The 12,132-nt window shown below is 38.9% G+C and overlaps 1 protein-coding gene across 1 annotated transcript in view; it reads left to right on the forward strand.

Annotated features, from left to right (window-relative positions):
• Positions 1-12,132, forward strand: part of prex1 (phosphatidylinositol-3,4,5-trisphosphate-dependent Rac exchange factor 1) — an 83,259-nt gene that overhangs the window by 45,487 nt on the left and 25,640 nt on the right. Inside the window, exons 11-18 of the mRNA XM_055167650.2 lie at positions 5,193-5,293; positions 6,475-6,578; positions 6,838-6,887; positions 8,026-8,101; positions 8,545-8,617; positions 9,575-9,717; positions 10,960-11,052; positions 11,872-12,020. Coding sequence (XP_055023625.2) covers positions 5,193-5,293; positions 6,475-6,578; positions 6,838-6,887; positions 8,026-8,101; positions 8,545-8,617; positions 9,575-9,717; positions 10,960-11,052; positions 11,872-12,020 — 789 coding nt within the window. The remainder of the gene's footprint in view (positions 1-5,192; positions 5,294-6,474; positions 6,579-6,837; positions 6,888-8,025; positions 8,102-8,544; positions 8,618-9,574; positions 9,718-10,959; positions 11,053-11,871; positions 12,021-12,132) is intronic.

Below are 12,132 nucleotides of genomic sequence, written 5' to 3' on the forward strand. Positions count from 1 at the left end.
GAGTGCTATGTACGGCATTAAACTTCCAGATACAGTGTGTGTGTGTTTGGGACCATGGTGGAGAGATTCTCCCCTCAAATCTGTATAAACCTGTTGTATTGATTTAATTTGTTTACAAAGAAATGAACTAGATTAGTTTTAGTCTTATTTTAGCCTTTTAGAAATCAAATGTGCATCAAAGTTGAACAATGATGAAAAACAAAGTAAATCTGGACAAATCCATTGGTTTAAATGAACATTGTCAGAAAAAATAGTAAAAAATGCTCCCAGTCTGTCACTGGAGCAGTGCCGTAATAGGTCCTAATTTGTACCATTTAGGGCACACTCAGACTACCAAACCAAACCGTGCCCTAGCATGATTGTCCCCCCCACTCCCCCAGAAGCACTGTACATTTATCGATCCGAGCCCGGATGCACTTTCGTCATTAGGATGGGATTGTTTTGAACAAAGCAGGAAGTGAAGCACTGGAACCCATCGTAATGTTAGGTCAATAGCCGTTTCTCAATGCCAAGGAAGGATCCTCGGAAGCCAGAATTTCGAGGATGCTACGTCATCGGCATCAGTCGAAAGACTGTTTCAATGTCAAGGATCCTCGGAATTGTCCTTTGTTCGAGAAATATCCCATATAAAGGAAAGGATGCATATGTGTATGCTTCGCGCTCTTTGCGTGCTGAAATCACCCACAATCCTATGCGCGCAGGGACGAAAGCGCACATTTTCATTGACGTAATGACGCAATGACGTGCACTTGCTAGCCTGTTCCATTTACGTGTTCTTCCAATGCTAAAGAGGAGCCTCGTCTAGCCTCTAAAGGAAGTGACTTGTAAGGACTAGTCCTGCCAAGGAAGTATCCTTGACATTGAGAATCGGCCCATGTTTTTTATTCTGAGTCGTTTGGTGCACGATGACACACAGCCCTCTCACATGCCTATCATATTGCTTGATTGATCGGTCACGTGTGCACATAGGAAGCTTTTGAATCATGCATGGTACTGATGTCAGCTTACGTCGACGTTAAACACAATGTCAAATACGCACCCAGTCTTTACTTCCACAGGCGCTTGTAATAAAATAAACCCACACGCTCATCGTTTTTCGTGACCGATGCCACTTCCGAGTACTCGGTCAATCGATTACTCGTGCCCATCCCTAATACAGTTGGTACCAGTGTGTACCCCTGAGGTACTGGTATTAACTCTCTTCAGGCGCTCTTCAGTGCACTTTTTGTAAGGGTACCACTCTAGTGAGAGCCAGGGACCATTTTTTTGGCCATTATTTGACCAAAGTAGCATGACATGCGTTTAACATTCTAGTGACTTTCTAGTTTTATTTGTTGTATTTATTGTCAAATTATCTGTAATGCTATCACCTCCTCATTTTTGTGCTACACTCTTAGAACGAATGTGTTAAAAACAACCCATTAGTGTTGATTCTCGGACAACACACTAAATGCTACGTCATCGACAGGATCCATCCATCCGCCCAAAATCCACCCATCTCTGTGATAATATTAAAACAACACATTTTGTTTTACTTTAAACACAACTTGTGTTATATTTTAACACAAAATGACACATAATGCGTTAAAATTACACATAATGTGTTAAAAGCTTAACGCACAAAGATGGGAAAAAATTAACACATCCTTTCTAAGAGTGTATATGAATTCCGCTGAATTAGTTATTTTAAAAGAGCTTAATTGGCTTCAATTTAGTGTTCCACATTTAGTTTTTAGCTTCTACTGTAACTCCCGAAGCTTTTACTAGGGTTACTGTAGTAAATTATGAGGAGCTTGTAGCCTTTCCATCCCTGCTGCTGAATTGACTAAGATGCAAACTGTTACTGGCCTCATGGCCTCAGCTGGTCTGTTGTTCCCCTGTCAACACCTGACTGATTCATTTCGCACGGCTCCCTCCGAACACAATTATTTGTGGGTTTCAGCTTCGGTGGTCCAGGTGAAAGCAGCTGTGATTGGCTGCGTTGTTTAGTCGGCTTGTGCTTCTGTGTTTAGGATAGAGCACAATTGCTGTCCCTCCACGAACAACAGAGCAGTTCAGCTGTTAATACAGACAAACACTGTCCAGACTCTTAAGAGCCGTGCACTCTCTTTTAGACAAGCTGTGCTTTCTTTGACTTAAAGTGAAATTATTTTGATGTTTTTCAAAGTAAATTTTCAGAATTCTTGACCAAACAGCATTAAATGTATGTCATCCTATCTCTTTCTTGCAATTTTTTTCTCCTCTCTTACTTAAGATTCATAAAGGTTAGTCGGCATGGTGAGAAGCTTTAAATGGCCAAAGCACCAAGGGAATGTTCTTGGTTCAATTCATTTTAATCTTTGTTGACAGCGTCTATAGGAATGCTTTCAGTATACAGTAAATAGTTTTGTCGAATTTAAATCACATCCACAGTCCTGAACTTTAAGTGTAAATCAGTGGGGGCAAGGGTTGCGCCATAATGAAGGTTAAAATACACAATAGCCACAGGAAGTTTTTTGTGTACGCTAAACATGCAAAATTAACAGACATATGTAAAATAACTATTTACACTTATGCATTTGACAGGTTGTTTTATAAGAGGTGACTTATACATAGTATAACCGACAGAGATTCACACACGCACATATCTTTACTGTGAGAGTGCTTTGTGTGTGCGTTAGCCATGGAGAATATTAATGAGTTACATAAACAGTAATTAATTCACCCCAGGGACGCCCACCTCCACCCCTTTCCACTTCCTGCCAATCTGAATTAGAGACTTATGTAATCACAGCAGACTCACTGTCTGTTTCATTTCACTGCTCTCATTCATGGGCTCGAATGAGAACTCCAGAACTGCTCCAAGATCTCCGCAGGCACGTTTTAAACCCACATAACCACATCATAAACATTTGTTGTGTGTGAAAAGATTGATTAATGTGAAGATCCCCTTCTGGTGTTAATCTTGAGTTTTTATTAGTGGTTCTTTCTTAGGCATCACCATTACTCTCTTATACATGATAGGGTGAAGGAATTGAACAAACCATCAAACTCATCTTAGTTGTTTGTGCTATAGACATAAATGGACTTAAATTGTATGGCGCTTTAAGGAGAGGCACTTGTAGTTAAAATGATTATATATTGCATGCATACAAAAAATCCCATAGGTTTGGATTGGCCAAGTGAATGACCAATCCATATTTAGTAACCAAATTATTTTACAACACACACAAATATATGGAGAGAATTTGATGCATGCTGATAAAATGTATTGCGTTATTGCAACGTACACCGCAAAATCACATATGTTAAATGTACACTGCTGGTTTATATATGGGTATCACCAGGTCTAGTGGTACTCGTATAAACACCAGCAGTGTACATTTAACACTAGTGATTTTGATGTGTAAGTTTGGATAACAAAAAAGTAAATGTGAATTCAAAGTGACATTAGCGTATCTTTTGATCAGTATGTGTGTCCCCTGGGAATCAAATCCATGACCCTTGCACAGCTAACGCAATTCTCTACTAATTAGATTATCGTGAACTTTTTTCTAGAACACACTCATTTTCCAGCTCCCCTAGAGTTAAACATCCGATCTTTTTACAGCCCTGGAATCCATTCAGCCGATCTCCAGGTCTGGCTGTACCACTTTTAGCATAGCTTAGCATAATCAATTGAATCCGATTAGACCATTAGCATCGTGCTCAAAACTTACCAAAGAGTACTTCTGTAGTTACATGGTGTACTAAGACAGACGGAAAATGATATTACGCAGTGCCGGAAAATAGTCCTTTGGTATTGAAAGTAACCAAGGGGACTATTTTCAGGCGCTGCGTAATATCATCATGCCTGCTGCAGCCATGTTACGGCAGCAAAGTCCTTGATTATTACGCTAGAATGAGCGTATAGTTCCTAGCCATATCTGCCTAGAAAATCACAACTTTTAATTTTCTGTCGGTCTTAGTACACGATGTAACTACAGAAGAGTTTAATTTTAAATAGGAAAATTATCAAAACTCTTTGGTCATTTTTGAGCGCGATGCTAATGGTCTAATCAGATTCAATGGATTATGCTAAGCTATGCTAAAAGTGGTAGCGCCAGACCCGGAGATCAGCTGAATGGATTCCAAAACGGTAAAAATAAAATGTTTCACTCTAGGGAAGCTGGAAAATGAGCATATTTTCAAAAAAAGTGGAATGCCCTTTCTAGATGTCCTAAGTTGTGCCTGTCGTCAGCTACTTTGAAAGAAACCTGAAGGGGAAAGTGGTTGTGTAGTCAGCTGAGACATGAGTGGAGAGTCTGTTTGTCCTACTGGACTTTAAGGAATGTTGGGCGCCTTTGGCTCCCGCGTCTTCTCTTCTCCTCCACCATCTGTTAAACCATCCTTTCATCCGACCCCACTCCCCTCTCTGCCGTCTTTCAACAATTCAAGGACACATGCATGCAAACACACACACACACACCCTTCTCACATTCCCTTAAAGGCGTCATAACTGTTTACACATCGCTTATTTTGGTCCACGAATCTAATGGGATTCACACAGTTTTTCACACGTGGCACAGGCATGAAGTCACACATGCACTCACGCACCATCTTTAATTCACCATTATACCACCTTAAACACGCCATTGCTAAAATTTCTCCCTTTCCGTTATAAGGACCAGTTCACAACTGAAATGTGCTAAATTTGGATAAATGTGTAGTTATGGTAAATGTGTTTATCTCACTAGCAGCACTAAACAGAATTGAAAAAGAATGATTTTTGAAAAAAACATTTCTGGACATTCCTACCATCTTCCTTTGGTTATAAACAAATAGTCCTGCCTCCAAACCCATGATATTGATTAAACCAATGTGTCACTCCAAGCAGAAACTGTATATCAGTTTTGTAATAAAATGCTGTTGATATCAGTCCATAAATCCTTTTCAGAAGCTGAAGTAACAATCTTTGAATCCCACTTACGCTGGTTAAACTTCAAAGCTTTGTTCGTCCTCAACGAAGGTCGATTCAACTCGATATCACCTTGATTTGTGGTTCTTTGTGACATTGAACTTGATGCTTTCCTTCACTTTGAAGAGTTGAGTGAATCCAGTCTCCCAAAGCACCTTTGGCTGTTGTCTCATAAATATCTATAGCGTTAGGATCTCTTTTGTAGTGCGCTGGTATATGCAGACTGATACAGCTGTTGTATCTGTGCTTTTCTCAGTGAGTTTGTCTCATGGCTCTTGGAGAGTGGAGAGATCAGTAAGGCTGAGGAGGGAATCAACCTGGGTCAGGCTCTTCTGGAGAACGGCATCATCCATCATGGTAAGATGGATGGCATCACCTTGACATGCATAAAAGTTCAGCTAAGATAGTAATGTAATTTTTGGACATGCACCATAACGGTTTAATATGTAATACTGTAGTATTTTAGTTTATAGTCATTTAAAGTTAATAGGCAAGTCAACTATTATGACCAAACTGATACATAATTAGACTCATACCATAGTAAACTCATAGCACATTTATAAGGCTGTTATTTTATAAAGCATGTATGACGGATAAATGGATAGATCAGACAGCTGCTATATAGAAAATATGTACATTATATGTATTATTCTATACATCATGAACATGCTTTTATCCAAAGGGACTTACAATGCATTTGCCACACATTTTATTAGTATGTTAGTATATGTGTGTTCCCTGAGAATTGAACCCTCGACCTTTGCTTTGTTTTTGTAGTCTAAACTCCTATTGTTTAATCAATCATTTCTTGCCAAGATATACAGCCATCCATTGTGTCCACTGTTTATACACGATGTGAGCTCGTAAAAATCACAATTTGATGGATTTATAATCATCAAATTTGGCACACGTGTGATTTTGGCCAGCAGTCCCTGAGATTGTCTACAGATGATTGGCAGTCGGACACCACCGTGAACAGGATTTTTTGAATAAATCATGAGTGTTTGAGACCAGAATAGCTTCATACCTCTCCATTATTGCCAGGGGATTTTGACAGGCTCCGTCCCTGAATCTCGACATACACTGGAGGGGATTGGAGTGATAAATCCAAGCATTATGAATCGAGGCGGTTGATCAATAATATGATGGTAACGTTCAAGGAGGAGGTCAAAGTGGCTTTTTGGTGTACTGATTGAAATCACAACTTTAAGTATAACAGACTTCATGTACATTTTATTGCAGTCCAGCACTGTCAAGGAGAAAGGCGTTGCAACGTACACCACAAAGTTTTCTTTAGCTCACATTGCTGTGTCATTATAAAATGAGAAGTAACTAAAAAAAGATAGATCACTTAAAAATAAATATTCGCCTCATGTCGGTCTAAGCCTTTGACTTTCTTCCTTGTAACACAAAAAGATGAATTTTAAAGAACGTACCCGTCACTCATTATACTGTAGTGATATTACAGTAATAACCAAACAAGTATCATAAACTATAAAGTATTCAATTTTAAATTGTGTTTGTGTTTCTCACTTAAGTCTCAGATAAGCACCAGTTTAAGAATGAGCAGGTGTTGTATCGCTTCCGTTACGACGACGGCACCTATAAAGCCAGGAGTGAGATGGAGGACATCATATCAAAGGTTTCCAACCCCCATATTATTTAATCGTTTTCTTGCCTGATGATCACAATTTAAAATAGTCAATGGTTATTTGCATGGCTGTTTTCACGATACGTATTGCTTTAAATGCTTTTGTGCACACTCATGTCCTTCAAGAAATTAACTAATTTAGCCAACAAATGTTGGTAATGGAAGGGAATTCAATGGGCAACAGTAATTGAAATGCATAATGAGATGCAGCTGTTTATGCAAATGCTTTGTGTGTGTTTGTGTCTGCCAGGGAGTGAGACTCTATTGCCGTCTGCACGGTCTCTTCACACCTGTTGTCAAGTAAGTGACACATGTTTTCTATCACACTGTGATGTTCACACTCAACACACACAAAATCATTACTTAACTCTCACGGTCATTATAGTGTTAAGTCTTATTGATTCTTAAACACACACACAACACAATTTGCTGATACTAAAGACCTTTTTTGTTTACTACAGCATAATAATATCGAATTCATCTTAAGTTAAATGTAGGGTCGGTGTTAGATTGCAGCATTCACACATACATGTTAGCCTCTCATGTGCAGCATGCTAGGGCTACTTCACAAGGGACAGACAAAGTCATATTGGGTTTTTTGTCACTAATCACCTTTGATATTTCTCACAAAATGTCCTCAGAAGTGTTGGGTACTAACCCTTTAGCATGACCTTTATATATGTAAGTGATTTACAGTCTAGTACATTAATTGGATGCACAGACCCTGTGAAGCAGTCATTGGGCTGAATGATGACATACAGATCTCAGACCTTTTTTAGGTCTTTTCTGTATTATCTGGGATTGAACTTGTAACCATATACTTAAAGAAAAACACCACCGTTTTACAATATTTTACTATGTTCTTACCTCAACTTAGACAAATTAATACATACCTATCTTTTTTCAATACGTGCACTTTTTATCTTCGTACAGCGCCTTGTGAATGTGTTAGCATTTAGCCTAGCCCCATTCATTTCAATGGCTCCAAACAGGGATGAATTTAGAAGCCACCAAACACTTCCATGTTTTCCATATTTAAAGACTGTTACATGAGTAGTTACACGAGTAAGTATGGTGGCACAAAATAAAACTTTTGTTTGGAGCCATAGGCATGAATGGGGCTAGGCTAAATGCTAACACATTCACAAAGCGCTGTACAAAGATTAAAAGTGCACGCATCGAAAAAAGATAGGTATGTATTAATTCTTCTAAGTTGATGTAAGAACATGGTAAAATATTGAAAAACTGTGGTGTTTTCCTTTAAGCTCCTTTGCCACTATATATCTGAGACATTCTTATTTATGTCAGTTCACAGTTAATATCACTAATGTGCATGTATTTAGCAATAATACCATGTATTTTATATAAAACTGCTTTGTAACACTGCAAACGTGTGTTGTACAGTAATATAGTAGTTTAACTTTATCTTTATATACAGAGACAGAGACTATCACCTTAAAACGTTCAAGTCCGTCGTACCAGCTAGCAAACTGGTGGAGTGGCTTGTGTCACAGGTAATGTACTGGTTTTTGTCTTAGTCAATATTTAAGATTTCAAGATTATGTTATATAAACAGAATGTTCTTTAATTTTATGTAGAAAACAGTAAATCACTAAAATAACTTTAGCTGGGTTTTCACAGGCAGTGTCACATTATTTAAATAAGTTAAATATATTTAAAACCCTCCATTGCCCTACTACAACTATTTTGACATAACCAAACACACGTATACAGTTTCTTTCACTTTTGGATTCCACTCAGCTTTTTTCTCATGTTTTTTGTTTTTTCTTGCATAATCTAAATCATATTCCTGCTCTATTACACGCAGCTGTGTGAACGCTCCAATTTTACGCTTTAATATTCATCAACGACAGTTGCTCCATTGTGTCATTTAAGCATTTAACATGCCACGTCTCGGCTGTTTTATGACTTTGTGTGTGATGTTTTCGTTCCACAGGGCGACTGCACGAGCCGCGAGGACGCAGTGACACTTGGCGTCGGACTCTGCAATGCTGGTTTCATGCATCATGGTCAGTGTTGATATTCTGTTTGTCCTCCACTGCCATTTTTGTTTTTGTGAGCACTATTTGCTGTTTAAAAAGATTCTTTCACATTCTTTCTGAAAGACTAGGTTTTGTACCGAACTCTACATCAGGGGTCTCCAACCCTGCTCCTCGTGAGCTACCGTCCTGCAGATTTGAGCTACAACCCCATTCAAACACAGGTGAAGCATCTAATCGAGGTGTTCAGAAGGTGTTGGAACTGAAGTCTGCAGGATGTTTGCTCACCAGGAGACACCTTCTCTTAACCGTCTGCCATTGGTCGGATAAACAGACAGTCCTGCCCCTAACTGACATCAATAATTTTCACACTTTATATTTAAATTAGAACAACATCTGGATACTCAAATTAAACTAATGTACTTTTAATAATATAAAATATCTTTCAGTTACACTTTACAATAAGGTTGTATTTGTTAAAATTAGTTAATGCATTTGCTAACATGAACTATACTTCTATGGCATTTATTAATCTTATTTTAAAGTGTTACTGAACTTTCTAACGTGTGTTTTGCTGATTGAATTGACTTCCAAAACAATCTTTAACAATATTTTGCTTGGATAGAACAGCCTGTCCCTCCAAAATCCTCAAACAAACACGCTCGCTGTCACCGACTTCCTCGGAGGAAAAAAAAAGCACAGTCTCACGTGCCAGGTTTTCTACTGGCTTTAGATCCATTGTTAATCATATCTGCCTTTCCCGTTCACATCATATTTGTCCTTCCATCAATCCCAAAGACATCATGAGATGTTTTGACAGTTATTGAGGGGTGATGTAATCGGCCTATTTCACACTGTCATATCATTTTGTAATCTGCTGATGTGAGTTGCACTGTATTCTAAAGTGTTTTGTTACACCTTTTTATAATGTGTTTTCCTTTTTTTTTTTGGTGTATTAAATTGAATTCAAACCTTTCTGCCTTGCAGTTATGGAGAAAACCGAATTTAAGGACGAGTCTCAGTTTTTCCGCTTCTACGCCGATGAAGAAACCGAGGGCACAAGCTCCAAAAGTAAACAGCTACGCAGTGACTTTAAACTCATCGAAAACATCCTTGCCAAATCTTTAGTGGTGAGATACAGCACACACACACACACACACACACACACACACACACAAATGGAGTCTAGTGTCCAGGAGAAACTACACCAGAGAGTAAGCACCTGAGTGTAAAGGGCATAGTTCACCCAAAAATGAAAATTTTGTCATAATTTACTCACGTCTCATGTTGTTGGTCTTAGAATCAGAACTTTCCCTCATTAACCCCATAACCACAGCTACTGTAACTGACAAGATCAAACAAAAATGTCATGTGGATGTGAAGTATCATTGTAATTTCAACCCATGCAAACAGACACACCCACCTTTACACATGTGCTGCTACACACAAACACAACCATTGCCCCAGCATTCATTTTTCTTCTCCATGCTGGTGCAGGGCCAATTAAAATCCTCCTTATCCATCAGTAATTACCATGACCTTTACAAACAACTCTTTCAACTCTTGATCGAGAGATTGATTCTTCTTCCAAACCAACAAACATGTCAGTCTTGCGCTCTCTCTCCTTTCTGATCAGCGGCTAAGTGCTCCTCGATTTTTCTCAGTGAAGCTCTTTTAAGTTTTTCAGACATCAGGACCCCATGCCACTTCTCTTTTTCTCTTTTAGAGAAAATAAGGCATGGTGGATTGAAATGAAAGAGAATGTGTCCGCTTTAGGCCTTAGCTAATAGAATTAAGCGCCTCCGGTGTTGAGCAGTGGAAATTTAAGCATTATATCTTTATTATGGGCCTGAGATGAGCGTCCTGTCTTATGGCCCAAAGCCAATGTGACTTATGACCATGATAACACCTGTCGTGACTGTAGCACCTGAGTGTACCTATTAGATAAGACCATCTTGAGACTGCGGTCACAACAAATTTGAAAAGATTATTTTTAGAAATAAAGGAATTAACACCTCTCACGGCTTAAAGGATACAGAGCTTGTTCACACATTTTGCACAAACACTGCTGCTCTCTCGGCTTCTTAGTCATGTTACTTATGATGTACTCTTATTCGCTCATGAAGAAATCCTCCTGTTTAGCACTTCCTGTTTTTGTTGCTGTTTTCATTTGCAGAATTCAAGTAATGCTCAGTAGAGCGTAAAATTGGCATAGCTAAGATCATGGGTTTATCAAATGTAAAGCTTGAATGCACTTTAAGTTGATGTAAATAAGTGTTTACTAAAAGCTTAAATGTACAGTATAAATATGTGAGTATATCTTGCTAATATTAATCTTTGTCCGAATGTTGTGCTTCTGTTGGCTGGCACAGATTCATCCTGAAGAGGAAGACTACGGCTTTGAGATTGAAGAGAAGAACAAGGCCATCATAGTGAAAAGTGTGACGAGGGGCTCATATGCAGAGGTATGGGGTATAACTATATTCTACAGTAGTATGGATACAGGTATATAAACTACATACTTCCCAGGGTGTTCTGTTGTGTTGTTCCCAAAATGTTCTGTTGTTCCCAAAATGCAATCCACAGAAGAGACATGGCATATTTTTTTCTGTAAATTTGTAAAGGGTTTTTAACTCGGCCATGCTTTGGGTTATGTTTTCATGCTTTCTAGAACTCAAGATATTTATGGAAAAAGATTGGTAGATAATTATGGTTCAGATCTAAACCACCTCTAATTTTATCCCCACTGTGGCTGTTAGACATGACACAAGATGTCTGTATTAAGTTGTCACATGGTGCCTCTCACATGGTGCGTTTGCAGAAGTGCAGTTTAATCCTAATTGAGATAATACAGTACATTGAATCTGTAGAAGTACTCTGTGTTGTGACACTTGAGTCACAGTCCGTTCATCTGTCACGTCCAGGACACGATGGATTCATTCAGTCCCCTCCCCTCTTCCCTCACACTTCTGCTCTCCAGAGATGAAAAGCAATTAAACATGTCTCATCATATTCTCCATAGAGTCCTCACACGTACCCTCTCTTTCTTTCTTTCTCCAAAAACTTTTCTTTACTTTTTTCTTCCTTCCCATTCCTGCCCCCCCCTCTCTCTCTCTCTCTCTCTCTCTCTCTCTCTCTCTCTCTCTCTCTCTCTCTCTCTCTCTCTCTCTTTGGTAATCTGAAACTACTCAACACAAAACAAATTGGTATTGATGAGTCATTGTTTTGATTGTTTGGTTCTGTGTCTCTTATTTTCTTTATTTGCTCTTTTTTTCATCGTGCAGATGGCAGGTCTGCAGTCGGGGAGGAAGATCTACTCCATTAATGAGGACTTGGTGTTCCTCAGGCCCTTTTCTGAAGTGGAAAGCATGATCAACCAATCCTTCTGTATACGTCGCTCTCTTAGACTGCTGGTGGCCACCAAAAACAAAGAGTGAGTCCATGTTAAATGCAGAAATCGGATACTGGCACAAGTACGTGTTAAATGAAAAATGATACTGGTGGTGTTAGGGTTACATGCAGGTGATCTGCTGCACACAAGGTAC

This window comes from Misgurnus anguillicaudatus, chromosome 5 (genome assembly GCF_027580225.2).
Source record: "Misgurnus anguillicaudatus chromosome 5, ASM2758022v2, whole genome shotgun sequence".
NCBI lineage: Eukaryota > Metazoa > Chordata > Actinopteri > Cypriniformes > Cobitidae > Misgurnus > Misgurnus anguillicaudatus.